This window comes from Xyrauchen texanus, chromosome 12 (assembly GCF_025860055.1).
Source record: "Xyrauchen texanus isolate HMW12.3.18 chromosome 12, RBS_HiC_50CHRs, whole genome shotgun sequence".
Taxonomy (NCBI): Eukaryota; Metazoa; Chordata; class Actinopteri; order Cypriniformes; family Catostomidae; genus Xyrauchen; species Xyrauchen texanus.
In genome coordinates this window covers 20881759-20901912 of record NC_068287.1, presented here as the reverse complement: position 1 = coordinate 20901912, position 20154 = coordinate 20881759, and the positions used below count along the sequence as shown (strand labels likewise).

The window sequence follows — 20154 nt, the reverse complement described above, 5'->3', positions numbered from 1 at the left end:
AAGATAACGGCAGCTTGCAGTTTTGAAATCCTTAAACGTCCTCTTCCATGCATTTATGGTTGGAGATCGGATATCAAGTAGGAAAATCCCACATCAGATTTGAATGGAACGCAGCATAAGCCTGATAGCCTACCTCAATTTCCAAGTTGAGAGATGAAAACTTTCAACATGGTGGAGGAGAGTACAGCTTCTGTAGTTAATGACAGGTTTTATTTTTCTAAATACAGCTTGTTACATAGGCTCACTGTCATGTGCTTAGGCATAATCAAACAACAGAAACCTAACTGGTCATAAATCAGCTTACACATTTTAGTGGAGGTGAAAGTTGAAGTTACTTTCATGACGCATCAAATGAACAGTTTCTTATGTGGCACCGCTACACAACAGAGAAAAAAAAGGAACATTTATCAGTGTTTCGTCACAGGCACTTTTAATCATGAGTGTCAGCGCAACAAACACAACATGTTGGCCCCACTGAGGTCTGACTGAACTTAGATACTCTTTGTTATAATCTAAGTATTCCTTATAATGGCATGCATCTAAAAACAGCTCTTAAAACGCAAATGTAATGGAAATAATAGCACATGGTTAGGCACTAGGCCTACATAGTCTCCTTCTGTATGCGCAGTGATTTCAGCCCAGTAGGTAGTGTTTGCTCAGATCTACCATGAGAATGTGACTTACCACAGGCCACAAACTCTTGATAGCAAACTAAACCCTAAGCTGGTTTTCATTGTAGGCCATGTCCTTAATTTAAAGATTGTCTTTGCCCCAATACAATGTTTAAGAAAACCGCAGCATTGAGTACCGGTAGATACCGCCAATTACTCATACCTACAGTTGATATACTTATTGGACAAGATTATGTCATCTGATAAATTAGAGTTGGGGTGCATGTTTCAATACTATAAGGATATTAGACAATCTTTCTAGAGTTTTAAAATTTAAAAAGTATATTCTACCCTCCAAGACACAAATCACAACATTTAATTCTTATCTCTGCATTTAAAGGGATGATTCAGCCAAAATTAATATTTTTTTTTGGTCATAATTTACTTACGGTCATGTTATACCAAAGGCAGAACATTAGCCTCAGTCACTATTTAAGTAAATTTTTTGGGAAAGAGCAGCATCAACACTTCATAATTTCTTCTTTTTTGTTCCATGGAAGTCAGTCAGTCAAATGGGTTTGGAACATCAGGAAGCCGAGTAATCAATAACATTTTCATTTTGGGTGAACTAACCTTTTAACTTCCCAACCCCTTCCCTTTCCTCCAAAACATGATTATTGCTCATTTATGATGACTGTAGATTTAATGTGCTTTCCCTTATTTCCTTGTTTATTTACATAGGTGCTTTTCTGTTGGCAATACAGTGAAAGGGGCCACCAATATGCAATGAACGGATTAGAGGACAAATTAAAAGCAATGAAAAAGCAGAAAGAAGACAAAAAAAAGCTCTCACCGTGTACCACACCTGTCAGTTGGTCAAAGTTTGTCAATAGAAAGGAGAAACCGTTTCCATAGCAATAAAATGAGGTTAAGATGAGACAAAAGCCGTTTTTCATGTCCACTTTGGATTTTTATTATCTCATTTGATTTTTGCAGTTTTTCCTCTAAGAATATTTGTGTCCTTGATAGTTTTGTTTTTCAGTCCTTTCTAAAACACTTAAGAGAAAGAACGATTTCATCCTTTTCTCTCTCTTTTTTATTTTGCAAAATCGCCTCCCACTGGGCATGGAGGGTAAACATGTTATACTGTATAAGTTGAATCTAAGAACGTGAGTAGCACAATACCTTTTCTTGTAGTTATATATAGGAGTGTGTTTGTGTGCGTGCACAATTATTAACAATCATAACAGATTAAGTTTCCTCAACTCTCATGATGGTAAATACAATGGCTTTAGGTCCATGCGCAGAGAGAAATAAGAAAAAAGTGAGGGAGAAATGAGAGAGGAAAGAGAAATCACATCCTCTCTCAGCCTGGCAGCAGTAGTGCAGGTCCAAAAGTTCATAGTTCAAATGTAAAAATGGGCGGTGAATTCTCCTTCCTCAATCAGGATGTCCATTGGTAGCATCTGTCAGGTGGTCAGTGCGTAATGTCATAACTTGTCCTCACTGATGGTGGAATGGGTCACTGCAGTACCAAACCCACCTAGAAGATAACAATTAGTTTAGCATTACAGCTCACCATCAGCAGAGGTGGGTAGTAACTCGTTACATTTACTCCATTACATTTACTTGAGTAACATTTAGGGGGAAATTTTACTTTTAGAGTAGGTTTAAAAGTGGTTTAAAAACTTTTTACTCTCACTCAAGTAAATTTAGAATTATTTTTTTAAAACTTTTTTACAATGTGTGGCGTTACTGTCGTTACATTACTGTGTTTAATTTGAATTAATGTGTAATTTATTGAGAGATTATTGTATGGGACTTTTACAAGAGCAGAAGTTCACAGCTGCTCATGATGAGACGCTCCCACTTGAGTGATGAGACGGTCACTCAAATCATCAGTGCAGCAGCATCAAACTCTTCAAAATGAAACTCTTTCTTTGCTCCGCACAGTGACAAAAAGAATAGTTTCGTCATGCAATGCCTTCTTTTAACACCAAGGCAAGCTGATATTTCAAGATTAAAGTCACAGCTCCAACTTCAGGCAGCACGTTGAGGTAAATTTTGGCTCTATTTCTAACGCTGGCTTTTCTGTGTACTGAGATGGTCATTTTCAGGGCGTTTCTGTAACTGGGCTCATATGACATCAGCTTTTAAGTGTACATTTTTAAATCAGTGCAGCAATATATCAGTGCCGCATGTCATGAGCAGTATGCATTTACCCCGCACCCTCGAGGGGATACTGGAAACTAATCGCAACTACTTCATGCGGATTAACTGTATAAATCCTTTCTGCGCGTGTGATGTGCACAAGGCAATCGTGGTGACGAGAGTGGCTGTGTACGCAATTGTTTACTCATTCACTATTTCCTATATAGTGAATGGCAGTTAGTGCACTATATCTCAGCAGTAAGTGAACGAAATGAGTGAATTTGGACGAGTGTCGGAGCTCTGGGGCTGGTGCAGAAACGTCACATATGAAATTATAAAATACTTGGGCCTTATTTGTTATTCTTATTAAATAATAACACAATAAATATTTATTCTGTTTGTCATTTTTAATCGATCAGGATTGGTGCCCTACGTAGGCTGCATGCTCTGCATTTAGAGAGCGCCGGTACTGTCGCACAGAACTAACGATCTAAATACTGTCGACACTGAAAACTGTAACTACACTGAAATAAGAATCCAGACAGGACTTTAAAACGAAAAAATAGTGAAAAGCAGCATTAATAAAGCATGATCTTGCTTAGGTTTATATTTCAGCATTATATATAAAGTACTTGCGGGACATTTTCACTGTAATAATTACTAGATTTATTATTGACATTCATCCAGATCTGAAAAGAGCCCTTAAAGGGTCAGTTCACCCAAAAATTATAATTCTCATTATTTGCTCAAACTCATGCAACCCCAGATGCGTATGACTTTCTTTCTTCTGCTGAACTTCAATGAAGATTTTTGGAAGAATTTCTTGGCTCTGTAAGTCCATACAATGCAAGTGAATGGGTGGCAACATTTTAAAGCTAAACAAACAAACAAAGTCAGCATAAAATAATCCATAAGACTCCAGTGGTTAAATCAGTATCTTGCGATGTGATAGGTGTGGATGAGAAACAGAGAAACAGATCACTATCACATTCTTCTTGTGTTTTTGGTGATTTACATTCTTCTCTGCATATCGTCCCCTGCGGTCTAGCAAAACATTACAAATATTGATCTGTTTCTCACCCACACCTATCATATCACTTCTGAAGAAATTGATTTAACCACTGGAGTCTTAAGGATTACTTTAATTCTGCCTTTATGTGCTTTTTGGAGCATCAAATATTTGGCCTACAGAGCTAAAATATTCTTCTAAAAATCTGAATTTGTGTTCTGCAGAAGAAAGGAAGTCATACTCATCTGGGATGGCATGAGGGCCAGTAATGATGAGAGAATTTTCATTTTTGGGTAAACTATCTCTTTAAAGTGATAGCTCAGCCAAAGTTTAATATTCTGTCATCATTTCTCTACCCTCATGTTGTTCCAAACCAGTGTGACACTTTGTATTATGTGGAACAGAAAAGATGTTAAAAAAAATGTTAGGGACTGAGAGTCTCAGTCACCATTCACTTTCAAAATATATATACATATAAAAAAACACATTCACTGTATATTCAAGTAAATAGTGACTCAGGCAAATATTCTGTCTAACATCTTATTGTGTTGCATGAAAGAAAGAAAGTCATACGGGTTTGGAAAAACATGATGGTGAATGATTACAGAATTTCAATTAATAATAATAATTCTGTAGTACTTGTTCAATGTGTATTATGTAATGGAATATAGGGGAGTAAATGTCTATCATGTCATGAGTTACTACTCGAGTACTCTTTTAATTGGATACTTTCTTACTCAAGTAATTATTTATATTAGCACTTTTACTTCTACTTGAGTAATCATGTTTTGGAAGTAATTGTTCACCCATTTGGCTACTCTACCCACCTCTGACCATCAGGTGTGAAGAATTAAACCGTGTAATTACCTGCATACAATTATTATAATAATATTGTAATAATTAGCTATTTTCAGTGAATAGTATATAGATGTTTGATAACTACATAACATGTTGGAAAAAGGCAAATTGAGAATCAGAGAAATTATGTTAAAACCACAACTTAGTGCCTGCTTTGTATAGATAATAATATATATTTGACCAATATTTGTAACCAATATTTAGACTCTTCCATGATAAAGTTAGAGTTAGCCCAAAACAAAGTTAAAATCAAATCAAGAAAGAGAAATTGTGCAAAGTCTCCAAAAGACTTAAAACTGTAAGTTCTTAAGTGAAGAGACTTAAACAGGTGTACATTTTCAATAAAGGCTAAAACAAATATTACAATTAAAAATGTATATTATTATGGTGTCTAAAAGCAGAAAACAATAATTAAAAATCAGTTCTGCATATCAGTTATCAGACACTTTTTTTATGAGAATTTTTATTTTTGGGGGAACTATCCCTTTAATGAGCAGTATATTGGTCAATCCATGCTGCTTTGGAAGAGAAAGATCCCCAATAGCATTGTGGCCACCTACTGCATGAACTTATCAATGTCCATACTCACTCTAGCCTTCATAAAGAAATTCATAAGTGTATGATATTTCAAAATGTATGATATTACCTTTTCTGAGCCCATGCTGGGACATTTCCAATTGTAGAGGTAATACTGCAGGTTTCCATCTCCAATGCCAAACTTGAGCTTCTCCAAAAAAGTCTTGTTCTCCATTAGGTCCAGTGCATTAAAGACATCAAATCCTTTCTACAGTGGCAATGAGACAAGAAAGGCTTACATAAACGTGCTGGTCTTAATTGCTACAAAAGGAGGGCATCTAACACATTCTTCTGAAGCAAATGTCCATTACACATTGTTAATTCCAATCTCATCTCTAATTAGTCTAAACAAAACTAGTTTGTCCAGTGGTGCAAATTAATGTAATAGGTTGGTAGATTTCAGGGTAAAAGTACAAGACTTGTTATTATCACTTGCTATTAACAGGCTTTCAGTGACTGACCATCTTGGCGAGGATGAGAGCATCTCCCATCAGGTCCAGCAGGGGGGTAGTGGTGTGTACGTTATAAAAAGAGTAGGCTGCCTTCAGACTGCGGTGCACAGGATGGTTCATGATGGTGGACGGCAGCGTGTAGAAACTCAGGACATCAGTCACCTTCCCCTCAGGGCTCTACAGCACATTCAAGTCCATTAAATCAACCCAATATCCAACTTATCATGAAACCCTCTCAGAACCTAGCAGAAGACGGTTATTGTATCGAACAGGGCATTGTTATCAAAGTATCCTATGAGGATGAATGTAGCCTATAAATGTACATAGCCTATCAGTGCCAAAAACAAAAAACTAAAAATACTGTTATTGTACCGGTAATAGAGTAAAATCTGTCAAAAAGTGTAAAACAATTTTAAAATTTAAAATATATAATATCTAAAACATAAATATTTACTTTTGAAAGTATTCATTACATTTTATAATTTAAAATTTTATTTGCACTGTATTTTATTTTTTCATTTTTATTTAGCTATATTGTTGAATTGCAGGAAAAAATCTGAAATACATTTTATATAAACCATTTAAATAAATTCTTTAAACTGGTTCACAAACTCTAGTTCCTCATTCACATCTACAGTACTGCATACATATATTAGGAATATAATATCTTAACCCCACTACAGTACTATAGCTTTTAGACGAGCAGTGTTGTTGCAGATTTTAATCAAACTGATTTGACCTAACATTTGAGAAAATGCATGAAGGTTGTCTTCTGATGTTTAAAATGATAGCTTTCAGTGTATTCTTGTAGCCTTTTAATTTTGTACCTCCACTACAAAGGTGTCTATGATGTTCTCTTGTGGCAGCAGCCAGTGTTGAACCTCTTCTGGGCTCATGACAGGAACCAGGTTAAACTGACTCAGATACTCTTTCAGCAGACGTTGAACTGCTGGGACATCCTTCACAGTCATCGTCCTCAGACCTGGAGTTTTAGGAGTCTACAGAAGAACAGAGAAAATATATTATACAACAGATAAACACTGGCAGCCAAAAGTTTGGAATAATGTACAGATTTTGCTCTTATGGAAATAAACTTTTGGCTGCCAGTGTATGAAGATGAAATCTGTAGGAAATAGAGAAGGAAGAAAGAAGCATATCCAGAAGGGCTAAAAGAGAAGAAAGGACGTTTTAGAGCAATTGTAAAATAACAGAGGTTCAGAAAGGCAGATTGGCACAGACCTCAGGCAGTCGATAGAGCTTCATGGTGCGTTGCATAGTCATGTTCCGACTCAGGTGAGAAAACTTCACCTCGATTAGTTTTCGTGGATTCAGTGACCTGTGCCAGTACCTACGACAGAAACAGAAAGCAAGTAGAATGGCAATTAGCTTGAAACGGAATACTAAAACTGGACGGGGAATTGCAGCCAGGAAGTTTTTGTATTTTTAATTAAATGTTATTGATTATGATTTAAAGAATCTTATAACTAAAATAATACACAACATTATTATAAAATCATATGCTTCACGTTTCTGCCTTTAAACCCTCCTAAAATTGGCCTCCATTGACTTCCATTGTAACTGCCTCACTGTAACTTCGAAAATCATTATCAGCATTATGCCGCAAACGCTGTTAATTGAGCTGAACTTGTATTAAACCCAGAATTTTCCTAGAAAGTAGCACATAGATAGCAAACAAATTACGGTCATTTGAGATTATGCATTAAAGCATTTTAATAATGTTTACAGAAATTGCAGGATCACAGATTTTTTTACGGTTACACACTATAGTGTGCAAATGTCTCCAATACAATTTCATGAGATTTGAAATCACAAATAATATTACCCTGGGGGAATATTTTTTTTTTGTCTCATTAAACAGCACCATTTGCTAGCCAGTGGTACCTACACACATGTACACCATTAGCTCATTATATTTGACTCTAAATGTACAGACATAATACATATTTTGAGAGGAAATCTGTGTCTTACCTGCAGGTGCTCACAGGTTTAGGCAGTACCACTCCTGCAGTGTACACAGCCTGAAAGATGCCCTCCAAGTTTACCCGTCTTGTGATCTCCCTGATAAGTACCGGAGCCACTCGCTTCGAGCGAAGTTTCTTATGCACGCACAGGAAATTTATCTCCACCATCTTCTTCTCTCTGGGAGTATCAAAGAGCAGCAGAAGTTTGATAGATCAATTTCACATGTATGTACTTGGTGCCTGTCTGCATAATGTGAGCAAAATATTAAATGGATGGCTAATTTACAGGTAAAATTAACAAGCATCTTAAGTGTATTTTTATATTTGGGTGCAATTTTGGGCTACACAAATAGGTGATTGGTTTAGCTGATAAACATTCAGATCCACTCTGAAATCCTTCTGGATTTAGATTATGATTTTGGCACAAATTAAATTAAATAATTTAACCTATATGTAGATAGGCTTAACTCAACTCTCAACTCAACTCAATTTTATTTATAAAGCACTTTCAAAAACCACACTGGGTACCAAAGTGCTGTACATGGAGTAATAAAAAATAAATAAAATCACATTAATACAGCTTAAGAATGCAAAAAAAACATTCAAAACCTATAAAACAAGAATAAGATAAAATCTACCTAGTACAAATTATAATGCAATTAATTAAAAGCTAGGGAAAATAAATACGTTTTTAAGGCACCCTGGAAAGAGAATAGAGACGGAGATGATTTTATGACCAATGGAAGCTCATTCCAAAGTCTAGGGGCTGCCACCGCAAAAGCTCTATCACCTTTAGTTTTTAGGCGAGATCGAGGAACTGACAGACACAGCTGATCACTAGAGCGGAGAGACCTTGAAGGTTGATTCAAACTTATTAAGGCAGAGATGTACTCAGGTGCAAGACCATGAAGAGCCTTAAACACATACATCAACACTTTGTACTTGATTCCGTATTGGATCGGTAACCAATGTAATGAAATCAAAACTGGGGTGATATGGTCTCTTTTCCTGTTTCCAGTTAAAAGCCTAGCAGCTGAATTTTGGACCAGCTGCAGGTGAGAGAGAGAGGCCTGACTCACACCCAGATACAAAGCATTACAATAGTCCAATCGAGAGGACACAAAGGCATGCACAACCTTCTCCAAATCATCAAAAGAAAGGATGGGCTTCAACCTTGCCATAGTTCTAAGATGGAAAAAACTATTTTTAACCACAGCATTTATTTGTCGATCAAACCTGAGCTCAGAATCGAATATAACACCCAGGTTTTTTACATAGGGAAGTTTTTTCCCTGGAAGCAGTGACAAATTTCTTTCTAAATTTAAGTCACATCCCCTTTGACCAAAAACAATAAACTCTGACTTATCCTCATTTAATTGAAGAAAGTTGTTTGCCAGCCAACACTTCACATCGGCCATGCATTTATGCAGAGACTCAAAAGAGTGGTGATTCCCATGTTTAATAGGAAAGTAAATTTGAGAGTCATCAGCATACAGATGATAGTGTATGCCATGCCTCTCAAAGATCTTTCCTAACGGAAGCATGTAGAGGGAGAATAAAGCGGGTCCCAAAATGGAGCCCTGAGGAACCCCACATGTTAAAGGAACAACTGATGAATAACAGTTCTCTAAACAGACTGAAATCGTTCTACCCTTGAGATATGAGGAGACCCAATCCAAGGCTAACCCCTGAATACCAACCTGGTCCCTTAGGCGATTGATAAGTATGTCATGATCAACCCGTGTCGAAGCGGCACTAAGATCCAGCAGCAGAAGACCAACAGGACTACCAGAATCCACACCTAATAAAATATCATTTAAAACTCTCAACAGAGCTGACTCTGTGCTATGACCAGCTCTGAAGCCTGACTGAAATTGATCGAGCAAATTATTGATGGCTAAAAAAATCATTTAATTGTGCAAGCACCGTCTTCTCTAATATTTTTGACATAAAGGACAATTTTGATATAGGTCTAAAGCTGTTCATATCAGATGAATCAAGGTTTGCTTTCTTAAGAAGAGGCTGAATAACAGCATGCTTAAAGCAGTTGGGAACAATACCAGTGGTCAGGCTACTGTTAATAATCCATAACACACTTGGACCAATTGATTCCACCACCTCTTTAAACAAAGTGGATGGAATAACATCACACATAGAACCAGTAGGCTTCATATGTGCAATTATATGTTTGAGTTGAGACAGGGACACAGGTACAAAACAGGTCAATAGATTTTGCGGAACAGGATAGGTAACAGGATCATTACTAGTAGGTAAGATCTGTGAGCGTATACCAGAAATTTTAACAGTAAAAAATGTTAAAAACTGCTCACATGTGTCCACCGAAGGGGAGATGGGAGTAAGGGCAACTGGATGAAGAAATGATGTAATAGTAGAAAAGAGAACTTTAGCATTATGACAGACTTTAAGCCCTTAAGACTGCTTACATGTCGTAGATGCGTACATTGGCTGGAATGGCACTGATGAAACCAACTAGCTTATGATTGGAGTTCACTCTCACTCCACAATGCCACTGAGGCAACCAACCTGGAGGACGCAAAGCCCTGGAAGCAGAATAGAGTGAAGAGCGAGAATGACAAAGATGCTTCAAAGATACATTTCCACATAAACTAAAAAAAAAAAATTATTAAACATTTCAACTCTTGAAACATTTCAACAACTTTTATTTTCAGCAAACTTATCATATGTAAATATTTGTATGAATATAAAAAGATTCAACAACTAAGACGTAAACTGAACAAGTTTCACAGACATGTGACCAACAGAAATGTAATAATGTGTCCCTGAACGGGGGGGGGGTCAAAGTAACAGTCAGTATCTGGTGTGGCCACTAGCTGCATTAAGTACATCAGTGCAGCTCCTCTTCATGGACTGCACCAGATTTGCCAGTTCTTGAGATGTTACCCCACTCTTCCACCAAGGCCCTTGCAAGTTCCTGAACATTTCTGGAAGAGACTGGCCCTAGCCCTCACCCTCCAATCCAACAGGTCCCAGACGTGCTCAATGGGATTGAGATCTGGGCTGTTCACTGGCCATGGCAGAACACCAACTGGGGCGGCAGTGGCTCAGTTAGTAGAGCGGGTCAGCCACAAATTGCAGGGGCTCGAATCCCGGCCCACACGTCGAAGTGTCCTTGGGCAAGACACTGAACCCCAAGTTGCTCCCAGTGACATGACCTTGCATGGCAGCTCTGCCACCATTGGTGTATGAATGTGTGTGTGTGAATGGGTGAATGAGTCACAGTGTAAAGTGTTTTGAATACCGTTAAGGTTAAAAAGGCGCTATATAATTGCAATCATGCACAGAACGAGCATTATGGCTGGTGGCATTGTCATGCTGGAGGGTAATCTCAGAATGAGGTCTCTTTAGTGTGCTAAGTTTTTATAACTGTGACCTACCGTCTGTAAGCTGTTAGTGTCTTAACGACCGTTCCGCAGGTGCATGTTCATTAATTGTTAATGGTTCATTAAACAAGCATGAAAAACATTGTTAAAACCCTTTACAAGAAAGATCTGTGAAGTTATTTGGATTTTTACAAAATAATCTTTAAAATACAGTGTCATGAAAAAGGGATGTTTCTTTTTGCAGTGTTTACATTCCATTTATTCCTTTTCGTTGGAAAACGTCTTCCTTTAAATTCTTAGAGAAGTGGTTCTAAACACTACACATTTTGGATATCTCCCTAATCAAACACGCCTGATTCAACTCATCAGCTCGTAAGTAGAGACTTCAAGACCGGAATTGGTAAGGTCAGAAAAGGGAGATATACGAAATGTGCAGTGTTGGGGGGCCTCCAGGAAAACGGTTGGGAACCACTGCTTTACAATTAAAATATTTTATTAACTACAGAGAAAAAACTAATGAAAAAACATTTTTGCATAAAAGTAAAATTAACTAAAATTCTTGGATGTATTGCCTTACCAGAGCAGAAATTCGGGTGAGTAATCAAAACGAAACATGTTGTCATCGTCCTCCACATAGTTCTCATTTAGGAGAGTGTACAACTCTTTCAACTTCAGAGAGAGACAAACAGAAAGAAAGAAAATTATAACAAACTTAGAGACAATGTTTTTTCCTGAAGTCCAGTGTAAATTGATATGTCTAAGAGTTAGAGAAATTTTGAAGTTTGTGTTGTACCACTACAGAGTTTCCCAGATCTAGAGCATCCCAGGTGAAGCCCTGTGGGAGGCTGTAGGGCTCCTCTCGAATGTTATCTTTATCTGGCTCAATGAAACCATGTGATGTCACCGTCTCTCCTATACAAATGAAAGACACTTTAGACATCAGTCTCACAACATATTCACGCAAGTTAACAAAAATCTTTTCAAATCGAAATCCAGAGAGCAGACTTGCCAATGGGCCGATATAATAATGATACAGTGCCTGTTGAACATTCCTCACACCACTTTGGAATAGTTAAGTTTTCAAATCAAAACCATTAAAAGTTTTTTTCCAGCTTTATTTGACAAATGTTGCCTTCCAAAATTCAAGTAATAAAAAAAGGCAACAGTTCCAAAAATGTATAAAATGATAATAAAGGGATATGTCTCTACTAGCTTTGCTCACCTAGATTAGATAATATTTTCCCATTCCTTTCAGAATTGTTCGAGTTCAGTCAAATTCTCTTCAAGTCCATCCACAGTTTACATATTGGATTTAGGTCAGAACTATGACTCGGCAACTCAAGCACATTGACCTTCCCATTGCAATGTTTATTGCTGGTGTGTTTAGGGTCATTGTCATGCTGAATTATTAACCCTCTGCCCATCTTCAGTTGTCAAGCAGAGAGCCACAACTTTTCCTCAAGAATTTTTGTACAAATATTCCCCAATCTATGTCAGGGAGGCCCCTCTCCATCTCCAACTGTGGTTTTTGTTCCCAGCTCAGAAAACTGGATGGGATGTAATGTTTTAGTTGAGCTAAAGGTTAGTTGTATTGCCACTTTTCATTGCCACTGTTTTAAACAAAGTTGACAACCTTGTTATTCTAGTTTTTCCTATTTTACAAATTCTTGGAACTGTCGGCTTTTTTTTTTTTTCTTCATTACTTGAATGTTGTAATTTTGGTTTCAGGCTGTAAGACAAAAAAGTGACTATTCCAAAGGGGTATGATTATTTTCCATAGGCACTGTATATCACACAATATAATACAGTATAATAGAAAATTGCATACACCGATCAGCCACAACATTAAAACTGCCCAATATTGTGTAGGTCCCCCTCGTGCCGCCAAAACAGCACCAACCCTGTATATCAGAATGGCATTCTGATTGCTTTTCTTCTCACCTCAATTGTACAGAGCGTTTATCTGAGTTACCGTAGACTTTGTCAGTTCAAACCAGTCTGGCCATTCTCTGTTGACCTCTCTAATGAACAAGCCATTTCTATCCACTCAACTTCTGCTCACTGTCTGTATTTGGCACCATTCTGAGTAAACTCTAGAGACTGTTGTGTGTGAAAATGACAGGAGATCAGCAGTTACAGAAATGCTCAAACCAGCCCATCTGGCACCAACAATTTGTAAGTCAGAGGGACACAGTTTTGATCCAGGCAAACAAAAACAAAAAAAACACTTAAGATGAAAATATATGAGCGCATCAAAGGAAGAAAACACTGGAATTTTTGTGAGGTTTGTGAATTATATCTGCTTAAGAGATTTCCACATATTTGCAGACATTTATGAATTTTTATTGATTTTTGCCTATTATAAGAAAATACAGTTACGGCCTATTATTGAGGTAACAATGGCACATAACAAAATGAACTGAGATTGGTCATTAACAATTCTCAGATGGCTCCTTAACATGCAATCAGGCGATTCTCCGCACCATCGCCGATTAAGAAAATAATCGGTTAAACAGCTGATACAGAATTTAAAAATATCAGATATCAGCCAATTTATTGGCCTTGGGCGATATATCGGTCAATCGCTACTTTTCAGTTTTATTTCAGTTTGCCACTACACAATGCAGACACTAACATGATGCCAGACTTAAACGGGGGGGACTGGGTAGCTCAGCAAGTAAAGACGCTGACTATCACACCTGGAGTCGCAAGTTTGAATCAAGGAAGTGCTGAGTGACTCCAGTCAAGCTTCCCAAGCAACCAATTGGCCCGGTTGCTAGGGTGGGTAGAGTCACGTTGGGTTAACTTCCTCGTGGTCACTATAATGTGGTTCTCGCTCTCAGTTGGGCACACAGAGAGTTGTGCGTGGATACCGCAGAGAATAGTGCCTCCACACGCACTATGTCTCCACATAACGTGCTCAACAAGCCACGTGATAAGAGGCAACTGAGATTCGTCCTCTGCCACCCAGACAGAGTCGAGTTACTATTCAACCAAGAGGACTTAGAGTGCATTGGAAATTGGGCATTCCCAATTTATACAAATTTTTTGGGATGTAACAGAATGCAAGTGACTGCAGAAAATATTGGTGTAAATTATCAGTACCAAGTTTAGGAACAGGCTGGGTGTCCCAGAACTGGTAACTGCGACGTGTGGCCTCCTCCAAGGTTTTTGCTGGGCACTGTCCCACTGAGAACAGCTCGATGGCCTTCTGAATCTCCTGTAACTTATCTGCAGGGAGGGAGTTTGCCTAAGAGAGAGAGAGAGAAAGAGACATGAAAATGGAACAATGAGAATGCTTACGTTAATGCTTACATAAAAGTACTGTGACGGTAGTATGGTAAAGTGAAGGTGTCAGATGCTAACACCATGGTTTGTGTCTGGAATTGTCTCCAAAAAAACACATTTTTGAGAGTGAATTCAGTCCTTGTTTTGACAGATCAAGTGTAATGTTACTTTAGACACACACTCACTGTGGCCAGTGGATCTGGTACTGCATCTTTGCCACCAGACTGGTCCTTGTTCTTTTTCTTCTGCTTCTTTTTCTTCTTCTTGGCACCTGGGTTGCCCTTCTCCCTGCAGGTCATATGAACTCAATTGACACAGACAGCTATACAGTGAGGCAATGTCCACTCAGCAGTAACTGTGTGCAATTCGGGTGAAAGGTCAACAGACTTCATCTCAATAGAGCAGTGGTTATTTCTGATGCAATCGGTGTTATTTTTATGTTAAGAGCCTCAGCTTTGGAATTCAGCTAACATATGAACAGGAATTCTCTCAGAATTTAGCAAAGAGACATAAGAGTAATGGTTCAAAGTTTCTTTTACCTTTAATATACGAGTTAACTAGGCCTACTTTAACATGAAAGAACTAGCCTAAATTAAATTCAGTTCCATTTTATTTGTATTGTGCTTGTTTTTCACATGATATTTTGTTCTAATGCAGTTTTACACAGAATAAGGGATGTCCCGATACCATTCGCTTTTGAGAATGAGTAAGAGTACTGATGCTTCCTTTTCGGTACTTGCAGATTCCGATACTTGGTTTTTTTTGTTGTAAAAATAAATTCTGGATTCCATATCAACAGTTTATATAATTTTTTTCATCAAAATGGTGTCTAAATTCATAATTCATTAGAACTTTATCCAAATGAAAACATAATAAATTTTTTACATAATTGTAGATTAGAATAACTATTGATTTAGTATTTTTTTTATTATTATTAGCAGTAGTAGTATTACAGTGAATCTTCTAATATCGCTGTCGTACATTTTACCATTTAAATTCAGCTAAATAAACCAGGTCGCTATGTGCCCTAATGTGATTATTAAACAGCAAAAGGCTGCCATTTAATTAAATAAATACGCGTGCATGTGTGTGTGGAGAAATAAAATAATTATACTGTAATCGGTGCAGAGCTTTTTACTTGCCAGCACACGTGTGTATTTTTCTTTATAACGGCAACCATTTTATATAAATAAATCCTTTAGTCCAAGGCTTGCCAAGAACATGTGAGTCTTGAAATGATGTTGACCACTGGTTGGTAACAATGACGAGCTGTAAATGAGTTACTTTCATGGTCTATTTGGCAAGAATATCCTGCAGTTATAAAAACGTTACAACGTTTGACCTCATCAGACTAGCAATCACTATGTCTAATGTTAACAAATGTTGCCTAATTTTTTTAACGTCATTTCTTTCAAAACATCAATGTTTCCAATAAGTCAAAACAACAGCATAAGATATGGCACTTATCTGCTCAGATTACATGTTTTCGGATATCCATATTTTCCTTTCTTTCATTATTTATTTATTTGTCCATTCACTCTGATAAGATGTCCTGTATTCATGTGTACACCGGTGTCTCGAACTGCATTCATCCGTGCAGAGGAGCAGAGCCGAAACACAACCAAAAAATTATCTTACGCAAGACACATGCAGTTTTATTTTTTTAACCACTAGAAGGCCAAAAGTTACATAGTGTAGCTTTAATGTTTACAGAATGGCATTTGTATGTCAGATGGTATTGTAAAGTTTTTACAAGCACAAATACAAGTACATGAGCACGGTATCAGACCAAATTCAGGTATCAGTAACAGGAAATCCCTACGAAGAATACTGTTTTTATTTTAATCGAATTTAACAAAAAGATCCATCTTTGTCTTGGATGATACACAAACTAAATTTAACATGTATTCTTTTCCCCAAAAACATTAATAATTCATATTTTTAAAGGTAATGACAAGAAACAGGAGCCAAGCCTCATACCACAGTAACTTAAGTGTAATACACCAAGGTAGGGCTAACTGGATTCAGTGCAGCATACTTAGACAGACGCACACATAATCCTTTTAATGTCCACAGGGAGAGAGATGAGAGCACTGAGCTACATTTGTTAAAGGGGGACAGATGGCCTATCACATGACTTGCAGAAAGAAAATGTGTGTTTTGTGTGTTTGAGGGGATGTGGGCCATACCATAACACAAAGACTTTCAGACAAACAAGATTATGATCTTGGACAGGCAACCATCCGTGTTAGAGGGACGAAGCAAAGATGCTGTTCAAAATGCAAAATGTAAATACATTTGCAATGTATATGACACTATTAAGCTTAATATTGCTTAAATGGATACAAAGCTGCACTGAGAAACATCCTCATAACATTACCGACAAATGTGTAGAAGCTTTGTTTGTTGTATGCCTGAATTAATTATGCTTTGAAGCCTAGAATGGACTAAAGCAGGGTTGCAAACTCTCATGCATTTGTTGTGAGACACGCACTTTCCGGCTCAGTCTCTATCATCATCATCAGTCTTCTCTCACTCTACCCCATAAACTGACCTAACCATGGTAATGAGAATGGTCTTATTAAATGCCACTGTTTACTATAGTACACTTTGATAAGGGCAAGTGCAATAAAAAAATATTAAAAGTCTGGGCCTCCATGAATTATGAGCAAAGTTTTCCTCCTGTTCTTATGATGTCAATATCCAGCAAATTGGCAATGTTTGCCTTCAGATATTTCAAGAGTTGACTTGAGTCATCAAGCCTGATGCAAGAAAAACAACATTTTCGTTAGAAGCACAGTTCCAACTCAGTAAAGTGGATAACTTATGTACAGTCATAACATTATAAGTTGCCCTAAAGAAATAAAGTGCTAATTAGAGCAGCACGAGATTACACTTATGGCTGCCAGAATTAACCAATTGTTAAAAGTGTTAATTACAGGATCCCATTCGAGTCTACAGCCATTGCGTTTAAATTTTCAACATGTTTTTGGTCCATTTCATGGTCCTCACGATGTGAAGCCTACATAAGGCAAGCAGTTGCCCCACACAAAATAAGTATTTTAATGTAAATTATTTTAATCAAAATAAATAATCGCAACTGCAATATCAAGGAAAATAATTGTTATGATCGTGCAGCCCTAGTGCTAATTCAATTAAGTAGCTTGATTATAATATAATAGTTAGATTTCACAAACCACAAAAACAATTCTAAATAATAATTGTCAAATTCAAAAGGTTCCATCAAAATAACTCCCATATTGCCAAAGTTAACATGCTATTAAGTTATTTTGTTAACGATTAAATAATTGCAATAATGTAATCAACCAACTTCAAACATGTGGATGACCATTTAGGATAACGTCCACTGAAGACCATTTTAAACCCAGGCAAAACTTCCCTTACGAAAATCGAGAGTTTATGGCAAATTTGCCGCAAACTTGCCACTGATAATTTTCATACGCAAATGAGCTTGGCTGCAAACTTGCGACAAATTGTCCATTGTTGTTAAAGGTTTGCCGGAGGTTCACCACTACCGGCGAAGAGCTGCTAACTTCTGGCAAACATTTGTGGTGAATCAAAAGCTAATTTGCACGTGAAACTAACGACCTAGTTAGTTTGTGGCTAGTTTAGATTGTTAGTAAGGGTTTTGTTGTCTAGAGTACTAAAGTAAGGGACAGACAGTGTATGCACGTCTTCTGAAATTGTCAATACAAGGTTAATTGGTTAAGTATGCCCAAAACAAAATTATCATTATTTTCATCGTATGGTTTGATGTTACAAATTTAAGGTGTTAGGCCTACTAATATAAATAATGTGTGTGTGTGATTGATTCAGCCCAAGTCCCAAAATCTCACTCCAACCATGTAGCCAAAGTTGGCAACCCTGCCTAAAAAACTTGATGGACATTTAAATACATTACAGATGACAAATCTCTTGAAATATTCCTTTTTAAACAGAATAAATGAAAGATTCTCATTTAATTTGTATACAAAACACTGATGAACTCCCACAACACAGCTTGCTATGATATTATTAACACCTATATCTTTTTGACTGTATGAAGTTTGAACAGCTGGCTGTCTGGTGTGGTCACAACCTTGAACTAAACACGCTCAAAACAGTGGAGATGATAGTGGACTTCAGGAGACATCCCTCCACATTCTGATGTATGCATATTATATAGTGTGTAGATTGTGTCTGGCTCATGTAGCACTGTTATTTATTCTGTCTGTCTGTCTGGTAAATGAATTAGTTAAACTATAAAGTGTATTTATTTTTGACGAATTATTCTTTAAATACCAGTAAAAAGGCACATAATTTAAGCGAATTCTGACAAGACTGGTGGTGTATTATTGGTATGTCCTCTTTGGCACACTTCCATTACATCATTAGGATAAATAGAATTCATTATTTTGCTCTCTCCTGACTAATTCGACCGAGATGTGACTCTGCACATCACATTGAGGGGCATGTAGCAGGATAAGAGGCTGGTTAGTGGGGGAAAAAGTGTTTAACTTTGATAACAGAGGAGCTCTATGTCCTGAAAGTTAAACCCAGGCACCGTCGATGAACACGCCGGACCGAGACGAAACCATGAGGAAAACAGGGGGATGAAAACCATAAGCTATACCTCTGTTGCAACTATCAGCAGTCAAGCTAACTACATCACGTCAGTGACAGGAGATCTAGGCAACAAAATGGCCAGTGGTCAATAAGGCCTCCTAAACAGTTTTGAAAGCGGTTCTTATTATTTTAGGTGGCAATATATAAAAACGTGTAATATTCACGATGAGATAATTAACACGTGGTAGATTAATCCTTAATCTAACCTGTCATAAACTCAGGCTGTTAAACACTTCACGTACATGCCCATGATCCCAGAGAACTAATGGCCATACGGATCCGTCCTCTTGTTTGATTGACGCCGTCTGAACCAATCATTTAAGAGATCTGCCAATCAATCAACCCAATGAGCCAATGGCGTGACGCCAGTGGGCAGTTATCTATGCTGCTGTAAGCGTGCCTCAACCTTGCCGAACAAGGGCCATGTCTTTCAGGGCCTAGAGGAAGAGTATTTTACGTTTACAACCTAACAACAAAACACATGCACACTCACCCGTCATCACAGTGATGCTCTTCATTTTCACAATTGCTGCAATGTCCGTGGTCGTCTTCTACCTCGGTTTCTTTCTCCAGCTTCGGTGCTGTCTCATTCACATCCGCCATCTTTAACCAGGAAGCGAGGATCTCGCCTTGCGACCTAACGCCCCGCAAAACTATTGGTGCACTGCCGCAAAGCACGATGCTCTCTGTAGTTCTTTCAAAGTTGATCCATGGCCGAATTTACTTCAATATGGTTTAATACCAGTATTATTTGAAATGTTTTAAATTTCACTGTTTGATGGATTTGTTGACCACGTGATGGCTGTGATGTTTAATATGTGGTGGAAATGTGTTAGTCTGTCTTAATATATATCAAAATGACTGTGTAACAGCCAGGGGCGAAACTTTCATCAAAATGTTGGGGGGGACAATAAACAAAACAATTCTCAAGAGCAATTTTTGAAGGGGACACCAGGTTTTTTTGTTGTTGTTGTTGCCCCGTTTGCATTTGTATTATTTTATTTCTTAAACAATTATTTTAAGACTATATCTATTTATATTATTTACAATACACATATTTTAATGATATTTTAGGGGGCAACCCTCAGATGGGGGGGGGGTCCTGACTCCCCCATCCCCCGCGATTTCCGCCTACGGTAACAGCTAATATAATGTCATAAAGAGCACACGGTTGGGACAGAACCCATGTGTCTAGAGACATGCTTATAAAATGGCAAAAGTCTTACTTTTTACCTAATA

At 37.5% G+C, this 20154-nt stretch overlaps 1 protein-coding gene across 1 annotated transcript; it reads right to left on the bottom strand.

Moving 5' to 3' along the window:
* Positions 1 to 1559: 1559 nt before the first annotated feature.
* LOC127652267 (glycylpeptide N-tetradecanoyltransferase 1-like) lies at positions 1560 to 19544 on the bottom strand. Its single transcript, XM_052138410.1, has 12 exons — positions 19409 to 19544; positions 14475 to 14577; positions 14107 to 14251; positions 11795 to 11913; positions 11579 to 11670; positions 10084 to 10200; positions 7647 to 7817; positions 6897 to 7005; positions 6485 to 6655; positions 5667 to 5834; positions 5276 to 5413; positions 1560 to 2154 (listed from the first exon to the last, which is right to left on the bottom strand). Exons 1-12 carry the CDS (start codon positions 19516 to 19518, stop codon positions 2134 to 2136), a joined length of 1464 nt encoding a protein of 487 aa, XP_051994370.1. The 5' UTR covers positions 19519 to 19544; the 3' UTR covers positions 1560 to 2133.
* Between the last annotated feature and the right edge of the window lie 610 nt (positions 19545 to 20154).